The 21,908-nt window shown below is 34.6% G+C and overlaps 1 protein-coding gene across 3 annotated transcripts in view; it reads left to right on the forward strand.

Annotated features, from left to right (window-relative positions):
• The window catches only part of gatad2ab (GATA zinc finger domain containing 2Ab), a 99,923-nt gene that overhangs the window by 71,363 nt on the left and 6,652 nt on the right, over positions 1 to 21,908 (forward strand). For 2 of the 3 annotated variants that reach the window (XM_056447400.1, XM_056447402.1), the window contains exons 3-8: positions 15,508 to 15,637; positions 15,769 to 15,897; positions 16,007 to 16,078; positions 17,810 to 17,929; positions 18,006 to 18,203; positions 18,288 to 18,546. In XM_056447400.1, the coding sequence (XP_056303375.1) occupies positions 15,508 to 15,637; positions 15,769 to 15,897; positions 16,007 to 16,078; positions 17,810 to 17,929; positions 18,006 to 18,203; positions 18,288 to 18,546 (908 nt within the window). The remainder of the gene's footprint in view (positions 1 to 15,507; positions 15,638 to 15,768; positions 15,898 to 16,006; positions 16,079 to 17,809; positions 17,930 to 18,005; positions 18,204 to 18,287; positions 18,547 to 21,908) is intronic. The other variant, XM_056447401.1, reaches the window with a different exon arrangement.

The raw sequence follows: 21,908 nt of genomic DNA on the forward strand, positions 1-21,908 counted from the left end.
CCTTACATTTAGCTTTTTCAAATCGCTTCACACATTTTTGGGGGGAATCTCCTCATTCACCACCAGTGTGTAGCATCCACCTGGATGACGCAACGGCAGCCATATTGCGCCGGACTGCACACCACACACCAACTGATTGGTGGAGAGGAGGCGGAGTGATGAAGCCAATTATTATATGGGGAGGCCATCATGGACAGAGGCCAGTGGGCAAATTGGGCCAGGATGATATAAAGCTTGAAGCATCAGAATCGGTAATCTGTTTCAGCCGATCACCATGACAAGGAATCAATACTCTGTATTTGCTACAAAAATGCTGCTGGAAATATCCCTACTACTGGGGAGATTTTCTTTTGTTATTTGAGCAAATTGGAATGAAAAAATAAATTTCCCAATTAGTTTACCTAACTATGATGACTTCTGCTTTTGATGTGAAAAGGGTGTATAGTCAACTAATTTGTAATCAAACACTGACACTTTGTCCAAAGCTCGCTTACGCTGATGTTAAACCTGATTAACAAATGCCACCATTTCATGAATTCCCATCAGCAGTAATTGATTAATATAATTAATTTGTGCAAGTATAAAATGAACTGAACGATCAGTTCATGATCACAATAGGTGGCGCTGTTAATTAGGGCTGCAGCAACGAATCGATTAAATCATTTAAAATCGAGTACTAAAAGTGTTGGCTACGAATTTCATAATTGTTTCGTCGTGTCGCGCGACGTGGAGACGGTTGGTTATTAAAACAACTTTAGTTGAGCGCGGAGTGAACTCTCTCGCGCACAGATGCCAGTCGAATTCGGCATCTCATAGATAGGATGGTGCAGCAGGGTAAATCACTACAGAATCCTACTTTTGTTCCGTTTTGAAGTGAAGAATGTAATGTCCCTAGTGCTGAAGTTTACTCCTTATTCAGCTTGACAAGCATGACGTGAAACATTCAAACTGAGCTTTGGCTTGTTGGCTGGCGCTGAGCCAGAGAAAGACTTGTCATATCACAATTATGCAGTGTTTTAACCACCTAATGCTTATTTTATGTTTTAGACATGTAAATACACACAAGACCTAGTGAAACAATACATTTAAAGTTTGTAAAACACACAAGAAAGTCAATAGAAGTCTAACAATGCATTCAAATATAATTTGCCGATGTGTATTATTCATATCAGATACACGTAGTAAAGTAACAATAAAGTTTAGTCTATTCTTCTCCTAGCTGGCCAGCCACTTGCTTGCATGCAATTTTCGTGCTGAATCCTGCGTGTTTTGCTTTTATGAATGAGACATAAACATGGCGATGCCATCTCACATTATAGATCACAATCAAGATCATTTATACGTCTTTTAAACGATAAAAAACACTCGCACGTTTTTGTGAATTGGAATATCAGGTAGTTGATGACATGAGCAAGCGTGTGAATATTTTATATTAAAACGGATAGAATCTTTTAAACTCGCCAGTGAAAGGGTTAACAACAGTAGTAAAGCAGTGTTGGTATAGTTACTTTGCATTGCAAGACTAAAGACGCTCACTTTTTTTGGATCATTTTTCCATCTGTTGTCATGTATAGCTACACTGCAAAACAACTTTTCTTACTTGGTAATTTCGTCACGTTTCCAGTCCAAATATCTAAAAAAAACTTTAATCCAGAACAGGCAAGAAAATTTGCATGAGAAAATTAAGTGATGCTTAAAACTGTTTGCGATCATATCTCATTAAGATTATTTTTCTTTCCCCATTGGCAAATAATTTAGCTTGTTTCAAGTAAACAATCACTTAATTTTGAGGTGTTTTTTAAAAAAAAAAAAGTGGGTTTTTTTATTTATTTATTTTTTTTAGAAAACAAGACATAATTTCTTATGCTATTTCATCTGTCTAGTATGTATCTTGATTTAAGATTTTCTATATATTTGAGTTGAAAACAGGACAAAACAATTTTTTTTTGTTTTTATTTATTTTATTATTATTATTATTATTATTATTATTATTATTATTAATTATTATTATTATTATTATTATAACAGCTCAGGGATGTTCGAGGACAACATGTTTGTGCACTTTCTAAAGATTTTAGTTCTGTTTTTGTGGTTGGAAATTAATGCTTTTCTTTTTTTTTTTTTATCCCATCTGAAAAAATAATTGACAGATAAATCAATTTTTTAAATTATCGTTAGTTGTAGCCCTACTGTTAATTTGCTCTGTTCAAAGCGAAAGTAAAAAACGAACCTGCATTAAGACAATTCCATTGCGGCTACCTGATGAGTGCATCATCAGACTACACTACCACTGTTATACACACAGAGCATCCATATCCACAAAAAATCCACTTTTTCTTCAATTTAGACTCTTTTTAAGAGTTGCTTAACATAAATCATTGAATCAGATTAGACCATTTTTATAGCGATGCTAATGGTCTAATCCGATTCAAAGATTTATGCTAAGCTACGCTAAAAGTGTTTCTGCCAGACCCGGAGATGGGCTGAATGGATGTAAATATGGTAAAACTCAACTGTTTAACACTGGGTGACTTGAATGAGCCTATTTCTAAAACAAAGTGTAGTGTTGCTTTTAAAATATAGATTTATAGTATTGCCATAATATAGGAATGTAATTAATCATTCAGTTTATCTGCTGACACACAATCTGAAGTTCAGTAGTGTTGACCTGTGAACTAGAGAATTAGCTGGATCCCGATCCTGCCGTTTTTGCCTTTTGTGTTGGTGTTGAGGGCTCTTAACCTCAGGCTGCTCCTCATGCAGAGCTGAATATAAAGCATCTGCTGAACGCAATGTAAACAAGGTATCAAGTAGATGCAAACAAGGTGCTGCTTTTGTCTTGCCGGTTTAACTTGAGGCCTAACATGTGATTTAAATTTTTGTGCTATTTATTAATTTAGGTTAACGCTAAACACGCTGTCATTTGAAAGTTAAGGGTTGATGAGTCTTTTTTAAATTCCTAAATTCTACATTTATTTGATGATTAAAAAAGTCGTCCAGTGAATTTTAATGTTTTGGAAAAGTGTCAAAATGTGAAGTGTTTATTATTATTATAAAATATCTTCATTAAATGTTATTTGGATATTTCTTAATAATTGTTTAATTATTGGCATGTTTGTTCATAATGCATGAAGTAATATTTGTAACCTACTTCATGGTTAAGTGACTGGTATTAGGGCTGCACGATATTGGAAAACTCTGCGATATTTCATTTTTCTGCGGTATAAATTGCTCTATGAAAAGATGCAAGTTTTCTGATGAGTAATTAAGTACAAATATTAAATAAACACAATTCAAAAATGCTTTTCTTCCTTTGTCTTGTTTCTAGTCCAAATATCGACAAACTCTTAGATTAAGTGAGACATGTTGTTTTTCTCCTTCAGAAGAAATTTTATAGTTTTTTCCTTAAAACAAGCTAAATTATCAGCTAATGTGGAAAGTAAAATAATCTTGTTTTTGCCTTGAAATGCAGATGTTTGGACTAGAAACAAGACAAAAATTCAAAGTAAGAATATTTTGTTGTTGTTGCATAAATCTTATCGATTCTGTATACATCAAAATTTTTGTGCTCAAATGTTCTAAACCCTCGTGAATTTTTCAGTTACAGGTTTTAAAAACCCGTGCAAACTCTACAAATCACATTTGTTCTGTGGCTCCTGGTCAACCGTATTTCAGACTCAACATTGCATATCTTGCGATGTGACTATTGCCGATGTACACATTGCCATATCGATGCTGAAACGATATATTGTGCAGCCCTAACTGGTCTACATGTAAAGTTACATCATTGGTTAGAAACTACACCTACTGTGGCATTTTACAGTTATTATTAACACAATTATGCATGCTCCAATATTGCATTGATAATTAATGGGGAAAAAAAGCATTTTTTATAAATAATAAAACTTTGAGTCATTGCTAAGCCCTTACGGAATCTATATATTCAGTGTTTATATATTTCAGTAAAAGTTGCTCAAAAGTCTTTGAATAGATCTATTTTACGAGAGACTTACTTTAACAAAAGTGTTGTTCAAATGGTCCACATTGCACACCCTAAAAGTTACTTTAATTAATTTTTACAATTAAATGTGTTAAATTTCAGTTACTGTACTCCAAAAATCGTTCCACATAAATCCGCATATTTTTTAAAATTATTAAATATATTTATATTTATTTAAATTCAATTAAATTCAATTTATTTGTATTGATTTATATCTCTTTATATTCAATGTATGTATATTTATTTATATTCAATTTAATTATTTTCAATTTATTTATATTTATTTATATTCAGTTTATTTATATTAATTGTATTTATATTTATTTATATTCATTTTTAAATTTATATTCATTTAAATTCAGTTTATTTATATTGAATTTATTTATATTACATTTATTTATATTTATTTATATTCAATTTATTTATATTCAGTTTATTTATATTTATTTATATTCAATTTATTTATTTTTATTTATATTCAATTTATATTCATTTATTTATATTCAATTTATTTATTTTTATTCATATTCAATTTATATTCCTTTATTTATATTCAATTTATTTATATTTATTTATATTCAATTTATTTATTTGTATTTATATTCAATTTAGATTCATTTATTTATATTCAATTTATTTATTTTTATTCATATTCAATTTATATTCCTTTATTTATATTCAATTTGTTTATATTTATTTATATTCAAGTTATTTATTTTTGTTTATATTAAAGTTATTTATATTCAATTTATTTATTTGTATTTATATTCAATTTAGATTCATTTATTTATATTAAATTTATTTATTTTTATTTATATTCAATTTATATTCATTTGTTTATATTCAATTTATTTGTATTCAATTTATTTATGTTTATTTATATTCAAGTTATTTGTTTATATTCAAGTTATTTATATTCAAATTATTTATTGTTATATTCAATTTATATTCATTTATTTCTATTCAATTTATTTGTATTCAATTTATTTATTCATTTATATTCAATTTATTTTTATTCATTTATATTTTTTTACATTCAATTTATTTACATTCAGTTTGTTTATATTTATTTATATTCAATTTAATTATATTTAATTTATTATTATCATTATTATTTTTCTGTGCAAAAATAGCAAGAAATGGCAGCAGATTCTGTGTGGCGTTGTTCGTGTCAATGCGCTTCAGGGTGATTGCAAGTCCATAAAATCCATTTAGAATAAAAATATAAAAATATTATAAAAAGTTGCTTGTTTGAATGTGATGCTTATTGCACGATAAACTGCAACACCAAATCTTATAGTCTCTGAATATCATGATTGTAGAAAAGCACAAACCATGAGTGGAGATGAACCACAGTCGAGCCACAGTCATGATAAAGGACAAAGAAGGTGGCCTGATGCCATGCGGGATGGGGGAGGGGCACAAAGTTGAGTTGAAAGATGTCACACTCTACAAACACGACCGTCGTGTGCTCAACTCTTCCCAGAGACCACACATTAGAGTATGTGCTCACTCAGCACGTCAGTCTTCCCTCGGGTGGCACGCTGCCCTGATTCTTCAAAAAAAAAACTGCAGCAGGCCAAAGCGTTTTCTGTCGCACCTGAACCCTGCCTGACTTTGCAAAACGAGGCCTATGTCACAAACTGGTTTGAGCCGGCTGGTTTCCACTGGCAGGAACAGTTAAAGAAAAAGGGAGGGTGTGAGTCATGTGACCACAGGGAAATTCTTGCATCATGTGATCTCGTCGGTGCTGCTTGATACACAGGAAGTGATCTAATATAAAAGTCAATTCTGGTGAAGTTGAGCACGTCATCAGATAAACTTCCACGAAGAAGCTGCGTTTAGATGCTCAGTGATTCCGGTAAACTTGTGTTTTGATTGATGGCTTTAATTGGTCGGCTTGCTTTTAAGAGCCGTCCAGGGATTCTGGATGATGTTCCTTCCTGCCCATTTACTCGAACAGGCCACACTTTCAGAGCGTTTGCTTGACCCTTCCTCATGTCAGAAGAAAAGGCCTACTTGTCCAGATATTAGTGATTGTGCAGGTTATTTTGTGCTATTACTACTTCGAGAAGCAGTTTTAGGTTTAGCAGATATTAAAATGCATGAAAAAAAAATCAGCTGTTTGAAGGAACTTGAATATTTTGGAGGATAAATTCAGAGCAGATGCTATAAAACGGAGTATGCGACCACCTAGAAACAATTTAACAGCATCTTTGCGAAGCATTAACAATCATTTTAGACACCGTCTTAGTGAACAAACAACTGCAGCTTTCTGTGCAATGTTTCTCTGTTAGTATTATCCGAATTAAAGGAATAGTTCACCCAGAAATTAAAATTTACTCTCACGCAAGTGATTTCAAACTTCTGTTCAACTCCGAGGAAACCTGTAACCTATGACATCCAAAGTAGAAAGAACAAATACTATGGTTATTACTGGTTTCCAACATTTTAGAAAGAGTTGAACAGAAGAAAGTCAGTCAAACAGGTTTGTGAAAAGTTAGGGTTAGGGGTAAATGTTAAGGCAGAGGAAATGATGACAGAATTGTCATTTTTGAGTGAACTATCACTTTAACTATAGCAGGTCATAATGTTCAAAACATTTTGTCTAGAGTCCAGATGGATTTAGAGATTTGGGAATAAACCCTTCGGAACAGGGGTGTCTAATCCTGCTTCTGGACAGTCACATTTATTCTAGTCAGCTTTAAGTTTTAGAGATGCTTCAGGTGTGTTTAATTTTGTGTGTGGTTTTGACTCGCCAGTTTTATGATGTTTCCACATCTGTAAACTCTTTGGTTTGTTCTAGCCACAGTTACAATATTATGTACATTTATTATAAGCAATATTATATCAATTATATACGAGGCAGTATTTATAAATGGACCAAAGTTGCTCACATATAACTAAACTCTCGTTTTATTGGTCTGAGCACACAGAGTTTTGTTTCCACCCATATCAGCACTCGAAATGAACTTTTCTACTTTGTAGCACTCATGCTCCCAACATAAAAATGTAGGTTCCACCTAGGGCTAGGGATGCAACGATTATAGATTATCGTTGCACGATTATAGTCTGAGGAATAATTACTATTATTATGCATTCATTCATTTCAAAATACTTCTAGTTTAGAAAATCACATGAAAACTCCTTATATTTTAAAGTGTTGTTTATTGCTACTCGGTAACTAATACAGCACAAAATAGTATTAAAAAACAAACCATAGTCCATTTCTAAAGTCCAATATATAGTCAAAAAATGTTTTTGGTATTTAAACATAAGTAATAATTTTACACTGAAGATAAATGACAGAACAATAATTAAAAAAAAAGAATAAATAAAAATTAAGATTTGTCTAATGTAAATCTAAGCATCATATTAGCTAAGTATTTCCCTTTTATAAAGAGAACAAATGTAGTCACAGGCTTCTGAATCGCTGTCTGAAAGGCACTTTTGATCAACTACATTACAAACTTAAGTATGAATACAAAGTATGAAACTGATCGGTCACTTGACTCGCTGTGCGCTCGCAGCATTCTTTCAGCCGTGCACCTCAATTAGCAATAATGAACTTGCACGTGCAAAAGACGTGAAATGGGATTGATTTGCCCTTAGTTAATAACCTCAGCCATAGTTAATCCATTGTGCGTGGGTATTTGCCTTGGTGTACAAGCTTGGAACTTTAAACTAGTGCACAGTTGGCATAACTTTAGTTGCATCAGTTTTGTTCCATGCAGAAACGCGGTGTTGAGAAGCCTTTACGATTAATGAACCGTGACTAATTAAAGCGTGGTTAATAGTGAAACAGGTTAATCATTGCATCCCTACCCAGGGCTGGGCGATTAAAATTGTAAAAAAAAAAAAAATAAAAAAAAAAAATATATATATATATATATATGTATATATATATATATATATATATAAGCAGCAATATTTATTGACGGAACATTATTGTCAATATCAATAAAAAATGTTTTATTGACATTGACAAACTGTCAATATTTTTAGTTTTTCACTATTATATCGATTTGCCTTTGTAATGTTGGTAAATTATAATAAAGCGGTTAAATCCTAAATGGATTGTTTAAAAATATTCAATAATTATCGATATCGAATGATATGAAACAGGATATCGTGATAATTTTTTTTGCAGTATCGCCTAGCCCTAGTTGCACCCACCATAAATGCTGGAGCACCACCACTGCAAATGGTTTATTAATTGATTTTATTGTATTTAAAAACAAAACCAATCAGGGCTAGCTAATAAAACAGGAACAACAATCTAATTTATGCCGTCCTTTAAAACAAAATTAATGTCCAATAAATAAATAAGTTAAACCTCTCTCCATCTTGTGGACTTTGCTGCAACAAATGAATAAAATACTAAATTTTCTTCTACAAAGAGTCCAGCTGTTACATTATGAAAAATCAAAAGATGGTTTAAGTTCAAACAAAAATTAAGCATTGCGGTAAGAAATATTCTTTTGACAAAATAATACAATTTCTGCTAAAGACCATTTTAAGGGATGTAAACAAAAACAATGGTCTCAACGTATTTCCTGTTTTACATTTTTAATTTCTGTAGCTTCTGAGAATCCAAAAAGAGTCGCATATTGATAATGTTATGATAGCTGCTGATAAGTTATGATTAAATTGCCTCTTGCTTAGGCTTGTGCCGGTATTCGGTAATGCGATAAATCACGGTAATGAATATGCACGATATTGTTATCGCGGGCACTTCAAAATACCGTGAAAAATAATAGATCCGAATTTATATTCTTAGAACGCGCCTTAGCTTATTTTCCATCAACCGCTTGAAGAAACACTGCGTATATGCTGCGCAGAACTGATGCGCACTCTGATGTAAACAGTCCCCGCATGTAGAAGCCCTGTGTGCGCAGTGCGCGCCGCCGCTGCCACCGCACTATAATCCTCACACGCAGGCCATCTGGCAGACTGGGCACTTTACCGGTGGGCCGACGTACTTTTTGGGCCGGGCTGATCATCGTCTTATGATCTGATCGGCCCATAAAAGGCTTAGCAGCCTATCGTTTTTTTCTGCCTTATTGATTGACGCTGCTGTGATCTGTGACTCTCTGAAAGTAGATGCTTTTTTTCCCGGACAGACAGACCGGGCCGGCCCCTGTGACACCCTGCAGCCCATTGGCTCTTTTCGGTATTGACATTGGGCTGGCCCAATCACAAACTCCTATTTTGGACTCCGTGTGAGCGTGCGTCGTCTGTGTGTATTTGTCAAAATAGTCGAGAGTCAGAGAGAAGAAACGCAAGGGAGGCGCAGAGAAATCGCGGGAAATACACCGGCGTTTCATTTAGCGATTCTGAAAAGTTCTCTGTTCATTCTAGTACACGGCTAAAAACGCAAATCACGTGACCACACACTCTCTGCCCAGAGCTGCAGCCACTAGTTCAGCGGGTGAGCATAAACCCCAGGTCAGAGTATAGTGCATGTCAGACAGTTCATCTGCAGGATGGTCTCATCTCACTATAGTTGTTAAACGTGATATTGAATTCATCTTGTTGTCTCTATCTAACAATTCTTATGTCTTTTGAATCACTTGTTCTCAGTTAACTGTTTTGGCTGAGTGCAAAGCTAATATATTAATTTATGTAACCACATACACTGATTCTGCACATTGACTGATTGCTTACCTTTATCGTTTGAATTTAATGTACGTTATACTGTTATAATGGCCATTATTGGTTATTAAAACTGATATTCTGCAAAAGAGACAGGGTAAAGTTCATTCTTTTCAATGGAAATGAAAGGAGACAGTTATATTTAAGCCCTGTTTTGTTATAAATATGCAGTGTAAAGATGATGCTCATAAAAATATGCAGCTACACGAGGCTGTTTGCTGTCTGTTAATCATAATATCAAAATAAAACAAATTTGACTTATATTATGTTTTCATTGTTTAGATAGTGAAACAGCAAGCAGGATGAGGTGAAAGAGGTTAAAATGTAACACTGTTCCCTTTGAAGATTTACCCATGCATTAGCAGGCAGTTTTAGTTATGTTTATTATTGAATATAGGCTGAGTCAATAGTGTATTGAATAAGCTAAATTGGCTGTAGTGTATGAGTGTGTGTGAATGAGTGTGTATGGGTGGTTTCCAATATTGGGTTGTGGCTGGAAAGGCATCTGCTGCATAAAACATGCTGGAATAGTTGGCAGTTCATTCCACTGTGGCAACCCCTGATAAATAAGGGACTTATGCGAAGAAAAATAAATGAATGAATAGTGTATTTTTTTAGAACTCAACAAATATCTTTATGGACAGCATACAGAAATTAAATTGAGATTAAAGTTTGAATTTATTTATTTATTTCATATATATGGCTTTTGTGTTTTATAGAATATGAGTTGATAAAAATATTGGACATGCATAGATAGATAGCATTTTGATTAAATTTAGTGGGCCGCTCTGGCCCAAAATGCCAGGCCCGATTTTTTGCCCCAGTCCAGCCCTGCTCACACGAAGAAGAAGCATGGCGGAAGGAGGAACGCTGCCGACAATTTATCCCCCTTCAAAAAGGTTAAAGTCAGAAGTTTGGAAATATTTTGGGTTCCAAAAAAATGCAGAGGGATTACGAAGACGGTTTCCCTTTTGCACATTCACTTTGATATAATTGCTCAAGTTTACTTTTATATTGTGTATTGTTTTATTTATATTTATTTGTATTTAAATGTTTGAAGTACTTTTAGTTAATTAAAAAGTTATTAAAGTTTTGTTATTGAAGTTTTTTGTGTTTTTTTACCTGTTTCTCTAGTAAAATTACAATATCGTGATAATACCGTATACCGTGATAAAAGCTCAATCAATTAATCGCAGCATGAAAATGTGATACCGGCACATGCCTACTCTTGCTACAGTTATGAAATAGTTTGATAACAAGCAGGAAGTGTTCATGGCCCAATGACATCACCGCATTGAAATGATCTATAAAACATACAACTGTAAGATTATGAGAATGTAATTCCACAATTAAAAACTGCAAAGCAATCATTAGTGATTAAGTTTAAAAGTCAATATGCGTCAGACAGACAGACTTCTAGCATTCTTTATAGTTTTGATTTCGGATTGTGTCCTTGGCAACGACCTGGGCTCATGGGCTTGTGTTTGAGAACGAGAACGTGCGTGAATGCTCTGACAACAGACAACTCTTTTTAATGCACTGCCTCATTGTGCATTGATTTAAGTTTAGGGATATTAACTTGTTTATCAGCCACACAGTTACTTAAACACTTTTTTTTTTTGTATGTGGCCTAATATTTGAGCAGGGAAGACCAGAGTTGTCCTCTCTTGTTGTTTTGAAATCTGCCACATTTTCTCAGTTAGCTCGGTTTGTTTAGGCATAAGTGAACACTGGTGATCATGCTCTGATCCAGGCCAAAACAGTCGACTCAAGAATGGAGATGATTAGAGTGGTTTAATTGTGGTGAGAAAGCAATGTGACCTGACAGGACAAGACAGGCTTTATCATAACATGGAACAAGTTATGTGTATTGTGCAAAAACCAGCAGCTTTTGTTTTGCTAATGCCTCAGAAAAAAATCGTGGAGTAAATTTAAATGAAATTTGTCTAAAATGCCTAAAAATACCATTGAACCTTTTGATTCTCTCTCAAAATGGTAATGTAAGTGCTAATATAATGAAAGTCACAATAAACGCACACAAATGCTGTTTGTCAATAGCCTTGTAGGCTGTTTGCCAACATATAGCGTCGTTGCATTTAGGTGTCTCGGGTTTGAGCCCCAGCTAGTGGACCTTTGCTGATCCCATGCCTCGTCCCTGTATCTAACTTTCTTTGCTGTCTAAGTACTGTCGTTTCCCAATAAAGCTAAAAAAATAAATCTAAATCCTTAAGGCAAACAATGTAAGATTTGATTCTTTTTTCAGAGCCAAGCAAACATTCTACAGGTGTGAAACCCTCCATTTGAATGGCATTGACTTGTAGGCCTTGAAGTATTCTTTAGATCTAGGCCAGTGTGTCGGGTCAGAAAACTTAAGCAGTACATCAACAACAGCTTGGAACACAACCACTTTGACCACCCTAGCATTGTAGTATCTACTTGTATGCTACTATTTCTTGAGTCTGAATTAAAAATGTACAGAGTGATAATACGCAAGTAGTAAAAGAACTTTAGTCGTATCCAGGGACCAGAATGACTTGTAGTTGTTTATCAGAACGGTTCTTATTCTGGATGCAAAGCCTGTTTTTGACCAGACAAACTGGAGCCCGTTACAAACTGGCCACGTGTTTCTACCAACTTTTGGGACGGTGACATAATGCCGCTACATGTTGTTTACCTCGCTATAACCAGTCTAAAAACAAACATTGTGCATCTCAATGTTTCTGAAAGCACTTCAGAACTTTTGTTGTTGTTGTGTGCAGTTGCGGTAGAGACTCTAGTATTCTGATTAGTTCATTTTGAGGAAATAAATCCCTTGATTTAATTCATCCCTGTCAGCTGCAGAGTCACTATTGTACACCGTTTTACATGTTTGGACATAGTGAGGAATGCAATGCACTGCTGTGTTATTGCCATAGCATCAGTTTTTTACCACTGTTCCTTGGCCCACTAACCCTAATCATAACTCGGGCTGTTTTTGAGACCACCAGGTTTTTCGTTTTGGAGTTTAACCAAACTTTTCTGCTCTGGAACGGTTAGAGAACAGACACTCTAAACCAGGATCATGTCAATATAAATAGTATGTTAGAGACTTCTTGGACCAGTATCAGAAAGACTCTGAAACCCCAACCCTTATACTCAATCACCACTCTTTAAGAATCATTATATACACCCAAGAAGCCGATTTCTCCACTGATGCAAGTAACGTCCTATTATATAAGCAGCAGAAAGCCTCAATCAGATTTCCCAGCTGCCCCTTTCGACACTCTCCAGTTTGGACCTACCAATGGACGAAGCATGAATGAGGGTGTCTTTGTTGATATGCGAGTGGCCTGCCTGCCGTGAAAGTTGAGGACGGAGTGCACACAATAGCCTGGCCGCTAGCCATCCCATCCCCCTCCTCCTCCTCGGTCCCTTAGGAGGGGCTGTAGACGCTCTGGGTGAAGCACTACTGTCCTTAAGAGTCGTCAACATGACACCGCTCTTAGCTTTCAGTTGTTAGGGCTGATTTGCGTTTGGAGCATGTTATGAGTCTAATCTTTCTGTAAAAATGCTTTGTTTTTGTGTTGTGGCATTTTTAAAGTTCTTGTGGAGCTTCCTTGAAGAGTGACTCCTTTTAAGTGTTTGTTTACAAAATGTGCAAATGGTAGGCGTAGGAGGACCTCTAGTGGACAGTGCAGGACAGGTAGGTTTGGGCAAGTAGTATACATTGTGTTGTAATTGTAAACATGCCTAGCAGTGCTAATCATTTAAACCTTTTTTGCATGTTCACTTAATTTTAATCGTCACATTTAAATCAGCATTTTGGGTTTAGTGTTGGTCTCGCATCGTTTGGTTTATTAAAAAAATATCTGAAGTAATGAATGGTCGTGCCCAACTGAACCTGGTTTCTCCCAAGGGTGTTTTTTCCTTCACTTTCGTTATTTGGTTAAGTTTGTTCCTAGCTGCTTGATTTGACTTGCGGAGCTGTGCATCGAAAGATTTGCTCTTCAGTGTTTGGACTTCCAGCAGTGAAATTGAAACCACACTGAACTGAACTAAACTGAACTTCAACTCTGAAAACTGGACTGACACGGTTTCAATTTACCACAACTTCTATGTTAAGCTTCTTGGACACAATATTCATTGTAAAAGCACTATAGAAATAAATGTGAATTTAATTAAATGAATGATTAGAGAAATTCACAATAATAATAATAATAATTAGATGTTACAAGTGATCAGTTAATAATAAATATGTATGTTTATTATTACTGAAGAAAATGGATTGAAATAAACAAGGACAATCTTAACGTTTAATTTGTTTATTTCTCGATAGGTTGTTTTCAATCACGTGGTTCTGGTGATGCACGAAATTCAGATGGAGGGCAGGAAGTAAAAAACTAAATGGGAGACAAAGATTAAAGTTCGTATTTTTGCGATTTATACCATATTTCAAAGGAGATATAAATAGAAAACCACATATGTTGAGCACGATCCTAATATCAAGAAGAGGGCAGAGTTTTCTACTAAACTAAAATATATTTGCCTGTCATTGAGGCGGAATATACTGTATAAGCTATTGCGCTACATGAAAAATAGTATAGCGTTTGGAAGCATACTATAGGTAATTACTTGAATTAAACTGTTATAGTAAGTATATTGTTGCTGTGGTATGACAAAACTGTAGTAATAAACAAATTATTCAGTAGGCTTCAGTTGTCTACGCTATAATTATACACCATCACAATGTACCAACATAGTTTACACTAACGTTACAGTATTTATTACAGTTTATCAGTTTATCACTATTAACAAAGAGTTGTACATAGTAAACTTTACCAAGAGGTTCAAAAACACGTTTATTATAAATTAATATAGTTTTTGAGTTACACGGCTGAGTACTTTATTTATATTCTCCTGGATTTTGTATAAGTGGGGTGGTGTTTGTATCTTAATAAAATAATAAACAAAAATTCAAAAAGCGGCGCTCACCTACTTACCCAATGTTTCTGAACACTTCAAATAACTATGGGCATAATGCATGTCACGCGACTTGTTAAACTTTTCCTTTTTCCCTTTTTAACCTCCTAGGGCTTGAGTGTCCACATACGTGGTCAGCACAGTTTAGCTCTTAAGTCGCTATTTAAAAAACTTTGAATGTTTTATATTTTGTTACAGGCATACGGTGTCATCCTGCAACTGCTTTTTCAGCATATGAAATGTCCCAAACCCTATTTTTAAACTGTCCAAATTGGGAAAAATTTAGTTTTTACTCTCTGATAGTCAAAGCAAATTTAAAAAAAAAACAAATTCTATGTTTTATGCATTAAAAAACATTCAGGAAAAAGTGTTTTATGTAAATTCGGACCATGAGTCCACATATATGGACATCATCTTTCTCTAAAAGTACATTGTTTCAAAAAATGATACTTAGATTTTTATTCTAATTAGGTTCCAATAAGCCCAAATAGCAAAGAGAAATAAAGTGCATGTAAAAACACACCTTGGGCCTTAAGAGGTTAAACCATATTGAATTTACAGATTTTTGAATAAGTTCAGAGACAAGAAGGCCAAATAATTAACCAAAATATTTTAATAGTATTATAGTATTATATGGTCTTTATACACTTCAGTGTATTGTGGGATATACAACCTAGTGCATTGTTCAATTATTTCACAAATTAGTTACTTCGCCAATTACCTTTTAAAAATCATCTGAGCATTTAATTCATACAGACAATTTTGTACCTACTGGTCATAATGTATACTGCTGAAGTTCTTTATACTTACAGAAGAATTTTTAATGTGGAACATAACATCAATGGGCTTTTCTTATCCCTGACTCCTCTTTCTTTTTTATCTGTCCCTCTCAGCGACATAAAGAAAGAGCGACCTTCGACACCAGATGATGATGTCATTGTTCTGTCAGACAATGAGCCTTCTAGTCCTTGTATGAATGGGGTCAGCTACACTTTTAAGAAGACTGATACTGATATGTTAATGGTAATGCTACTTTTTTTAAACATCCATCCATCCATCCATCTTTCTATCCATCTTATTCGCATTGACTATGTACATCAGATGTCTTATTTACTTCCTAATGGCACTTGTTTTTTTCTCTATGATATGTGTAGAAAAGCAGCCCGGCCGAACGTACACACATCATCAAGCAGCTGCAAGAAGAGCTGCGTCTGCAAGAGGCCAAACTCGTCCTGCTGAAGAAACTCCGGCAGAGTCAGATCCAAAAAGATGCTGTGCAAAAGGTAACTTCAGCAGTCATAACAATTCGACCCTCAGACACAACATAACACCAAATAATGCCATGTTTGTAAACAAGGCTAGTAACCCCTTGTGACCCCTTGTGTTTTGCAGTCGAGCAATTCTGTGGCTGCTCCTCCACCTCTCGTCCGGGGCAGCATCTCGTCCACTAAAGGACCCCTACAGGTGAGTACTGTTCAGTCTGTAATACTGTGTGTACGCAACATGATTTTTCACTTTCAATTTTCATTAGTCAAGATATTTAATCACAGATGTAGTTGGAACAAACAGCACAGATATACAAGAATAGATTGACTTTGACACTTGTTTGAGGTGGGTACTGAACTCCATCTTGCATATCTACTAGTGTTTTCCGATCCTCCATGCCGTTTTCAACAGTGTAGGGAGAGCTTTTGCGAATGCTTGCCAGATTACATAGCTTAAGTAAAACAGCAGGTAGATTTAAGGGTAATGCGCAGCTGATGCAATGTTATTGGATACAGCTAATAAGTAATTGAAGTTGCTTTTGAATATGTTCACTTTTTACTTTCACTGTCATTTAAAGATTTTTTTGCATTTTAGAATTTTTATCCTATATTATTGTGAAAAGTCTGATATAACAATTGTTTGTCTGTTGTTAACGTATTTATTACATTTGTATTATTAAAAATGATTTTTGCCATAGAGACAGCCGACAAAGCTGAAATGGAGGTGAATAAAAGTTGTGATTAATTTTACTGTTTAATTCTTGCAAATGCATTTTCTGTGTATAGGGAGCACTGGCCACGTAATAATGCTCAGGAAAAAATTTCAATCGCTTTGTTTGCTTGTTGGTTAAATATGCCACTGATAACACCATTAATATCTACTGAAGTCACTTAATGGCCTCAGTTTCAATTCCATTTTCAATGTCTATTTCAATAACAAATTAGTTAAAACGGTACAAATGGTTGACTTTTCTTCTATAAGTCACACTGGAACAAATGGTCTTCTAAATATTATGGCTGCACAATATATCGTTTCAGCATCGATATCGCAATGTACGATTCTGCAACAATCACATCGCAGAGATCTGCCATGTAGTTGGTATTATAGTTGACCAGACATTAAAGTTAATAACATAGTGGAGTCATTTAATATTTTAACCTTAGATTGAAAGTTTATTTTTGCATGTGTCTTTAAGACCTGAATGTAAGAATTTGAAGCAAATTTAAGCCGTTTGGGCACATTAAATGAAACCTTTGTAGCTTAATTGTACGTGATATAATTATTTACTCAATTAAAATGAAAGTGTTATTATTATTATTATTATAATTATTAAACGGTGATTAGTTAATTTCTGTCTTTGAAAACCGTTTGACTTGCCAGAAAAACGTGAATAATTGTTTATCTGCGTCTTTTCTCTGTTGTATTTAACTTTGCTTGTCGTTTTTTAAAATATTAAATGCAGATACGCTTACAGAATCATCCCAATAAATCTAAAATTATGAACTCTTTACAAGCAATTTAAGTTATCTGCTCAAATTGCAATTATATCGTAATATTTATCACAGTGAATGAAAATGTCCGTTTTTTTTTTTTTTTTTTTTTTTTCCAATATTGTGCAACCTTACTAAATGTACAACGTACCAAACTGATAAAATGCCGTTTTATACATTCCAAGCTAGTACGCGGCAATGTCACTTTAAGAAACCGTTCATGTCTGCACACATTTGGTCTTTTAGTTTACTATTGTTTTGGTCGGCAAGTACTTGTAGATGTTTGCATATTAAACACTGATATCTGCGTTTTCCCAAAATTGCCTGGAAACAATAATGGTATCATTTTCAAAAATGTACAGTTTTAACATTTTTAAACCCACAAAGAATAGCCAAAACCATAAAAGATGTCATGTAAGCACTCCCTTATTGTTTTCAGGTCTCCAACCGAAACTCAGGAACAGTCATTCCTCCTCCTCTGGTTCGAGGTGGAGCACAGGTCTCCAAGCACAGCACCCATAATACCGTAGTTATGCCACCTTTAGTCAGAGGCTCACAGGTATGTGCAGCTACAGCCTGATTCCTCACTAAAAGTCATTAAATTTTGAGATTAATGTTTGGTGTTTGTGTTAAAGCCCATTGCTGTGACCCCACAGCAGATTGCCACTCTACGGCAACAGCAGCAGCAGCAGCACTCGGGTTCCGGTCCTCCTCCTCTACTTCTGGGCGCGAGAACATCCGTACCCACAGTGCAGGTGCAGGGCCAGAGGATAATCCAGCAAGGCCTGATCCGTGTGGCAAACGTAGGCAATGCAAACGTCATGGTCTCGCAGGTAATTAACTCGCTTGTTTATTATTTCAGTATTATTAGTAGTTGCTGCAGATCTAAATTTTTTATCTCTGTTTCTGACATCCAGGCCTCTTCAACCGGTTTAAAGACCTCACAGTCTGGTTTGGGCAGCAGCTCCTCCAATGCCAATGACTCTCCTGCTAGTCGACAGGCAGCTGCAAAGCTTGCTTTACGGAAACAGCTGGAGAAAACCCTGCTTGAGATCCCACCTCCTAAACCTCCTGCGCCAGAGCTCAATTTCCTGCCCTCAGCAGCCAATAATGAGTTCATTTACCTGGTTGGGCTTGAAATGGTGGTCCAGAACCTGCTAGACACATTGGCTAAAAGTAAGTCCAGCCTTACAACATGCAGTGTTGTCAGAAGTACTAACTTCTATACTAATGAGTACTGAAAAAGTGATGAAACCAGAATTTTGGATTTTTTTTTTGTGACAACCGTTGAGTAGATTCTTCAACAATTCTGGTTGGTTAAACATCTACTCAAATTTCAGTTCTGATTATCAGGGCCAGATAGAATGTGGATTTTTTTTATTTATTTTTTTTTTTTGCTTGCCATATGAAATTATGTGGAATGATTTTGAGAATGTAGAAGCTGAAATCTTTGCTATTTTTATTTTAAGATTAACATTGGAAATCCTTTTTTAATCACTTGTTTGGTAAGCTACACTAAGCTACAAAAGCACTCACTCATATAATACATTAATACAGAAACAAAACAATCTTATACAAATTGTATTGTACATTATTCCATATATTTTTGACAAAAATACACAAGTAAACAAGTAGATTGAATTATGTGTACAAAATGTTAATGATTCTATGTGGGGCTACTCACTGATATTAAAGTCTGCTTTCGACAACACAGGTAGCACCTATATGCAGGGTTTGATAGTACTTTATTTTTAAAACGTACGTATTTAAGGCCTGGAAAGTACTTCAAGCAAACATAGGTCCAGAGATGGCAAAATTACACAAATCCTTTACTTAAGCAGAAGTACAGATACTCATGTTTAAAATGACTCTGGTAAAAGTTGAAGTACTGATTACACTTTTGTACTTAAGTAAAAGTAAATTACGGCCTCAAAAATGTACTTAAGTAAAAAGTACCCATTACTACTATATGTTTTAGTTTTACTAGATGGGTAAATATCCGGTTTCCCCCCCATGTATCATCATCCTGATGCTGTAGGCCTGTATAACTTTATAAATAATGTCTAACATTTTACACTGAATTCTGTCTAATGTATTGAATTTTATATTTGAATTTTTTTTTATTGAATATGTTGATAATATTACATATCTCATACATAACCCGTTATTTTAGTGTTTTTTTCCAGGGCATTGTGGAAAATTTAACATTACAATAACAATAACATTTAACTCCAAATGCTACAAACACAGGCCTGACTACAACCTACAAAACGTGCATGATCTTTTATTCACGCGATAAATTCAGGATCTTTTGCATTGTTTTATTCATAAATTGCCCAGTATAGTTACTGTTGTTGTAAAACATTTGTTAAAAATGAATTGAAGCTGAATATGCATATATGTAAAGTCATATAGTTATTAAAAAAATCTAAAAAAAAAACTGTTAAACAGCATAAATTCTCTATTAGGAAATATGAACTCAGCGGAAATAAATCTCGATGCATAAAGTTTTTTATAAAATATTTGATTGTTTTAGTACTAAATGTACAAATCTTTACAAATAAAACATTTTTTTGCAGTATAAGATTGAAAGACCAGAGAAATCCCACGCAGTATGATCGGAAGTGGACAAAAGACTGTTTACCTTAAGCATTTGTATGGCATGTTTTTGTGTCTTTCTTGTTTACCTGTGATCTGATCGAGTCAAATGTCTTATCACCGTGTAAAGAGGGCAGCAACAGTCATGTTAAATTCGCCGTCTCCCTCTATCTTATCTGTGCAATCATCCTTGCCTTTCTCATAGTAATCTGTATAAATTAGCTTGCATATGGTGCATGATAGCCTTGGTTGAAAAAGCTGCACACTGAAGTGCACAGTAACGAAAAATAGACTGACTGGATCAAAGAGGTGCTAAAATTGTGACAGGAGATATTATAAATACCAAACATATGAAAACAAAAGTAACAAGCCTGATTTAAAAAATTAAGGAAGAGAAAGTAGAGATATTTGCATAAAAATGTAAGGCGTAAAAGTTGTCCAGAAAAATCTACTGCAGTAACAAAGTATTTGTACTTCGTTACTACTCATCTCTGCATAGGTCTTTAAAAATGCTTGAATTTAATTTGAAGTGATTAAATTGTTATTTCAGCAATTGTACTGTGCTGCTGTCAAAAACAGAACATAAATGAGTAGTAATTAATTTAAAAATGCAAAATTTAAATCTTGTGCAAGAACTTTAACAAATAGTGCACATTTTAGCTATATTTCACAAACCACACTTAAATATTAGCAGTATTGAATTTAACAAATTTGATGAAATTACAGTTAATTGATGGTTCAAAACATCGTCATTAATCTGATATTTTAACGGCGATATTAAATAGAAGTAAAATTTTAAGTACTGTAAGGTCTTTCATTGCGCTACATGTCCTGCGGGTGTGAATTATGGCCGGTGGTTTGGTTCGGTACGCTTTTATGTCCGTTTCCACTGTCAAAAGGTACCAAAAAGCGAACCACTTTTTGGGGACCCTTTCCAAAGGGTACCTAGCACAACAAAAGGAAACCAAAAGGTGAAAGGAGAAATATCACTAGCCTGTGCACAAGCCAGGAGTATTAAACAAAGGAAGCACCATTTTATTAAATCGTAATAATATATACATATAATAACGAGCCATGGTCAACTCGCCAAGAAAAAGTCAAGAAAAACAAAATCTGCCAAATGTCCTGTTGTTGTTGATGAGGCCGTCTAAAAGCACGAGTGGTTTCACTTTCTCCAGAGAGCTCTATTTGCTGAAATAACAAACTTCATGAGTTGATGATGATAACGTTCGCATGATTATTGAAGTGCTTCTGACATCTGATCCTTTTAGAAACACAAACGTGAGAATAAAGCGTGAAAAAGCAAAAGAGAAGCTCAAAAAAACAAAGACGCGAATGATTCTTTCAGCAACCTGAAAGATGAACAAACCTCTAAAAATGAGAGGTTTGTGCTGACTGTATGTTTCGTATCGTTTATGAACTCAAATAGGGCCTAAATGTATGTTTTGGGTATTTTTGTTTTTGTGATGGGTAGCTTTTCAGAGATTGTTAGGCTTCATATGTTACAGTTACGTTACAGTAGACTATTTGGCATTATCATTGATCTGCAGCTGTAATCAAATCCTGTTCATAAAAGGTTAGTAATGAACATTTATACACAAGTAGGCCTATTTATGTGTATGAGCATCTGTTTTGTATATGATATGTGAATGACCTGTACAGCTTTACTTTGACATTTCCTTGAGCAAGAATGGCATCGACTGAAACTGTCGTACACCACGCCCACAAAAAGGGTACCATTGGTACTCTTTGGCAGTGGAGACACAAGCCTGATAAAGGTGACCCGTACCGAACTGCACCGTACCATTCAGTGGAAATGAGGCATAACAAAGGGGCTTATTTTGAAATGAATGGTGCTTTAAAAAGTCCTTGAATCTGCTGTTCATCAAAGAGTGGAAACCCTGTTTATATAATATTAAACTTTACAATCTGTAACGCTC

This window comes from Danio aesculapii, chromosome 22 (assembly GCF_903798145.1).
Source record: "Danio aesculapii chromosome 22, fDanAes4.1, whole genome shotgun sequence".
Classification (NCBI taxonomy): domain Eukaryota; kingdom Metazoa; phylum Chordata; class Actinopteri; order Cypriniformes; family Danionidae; genus Danio; species Danio aesculapii.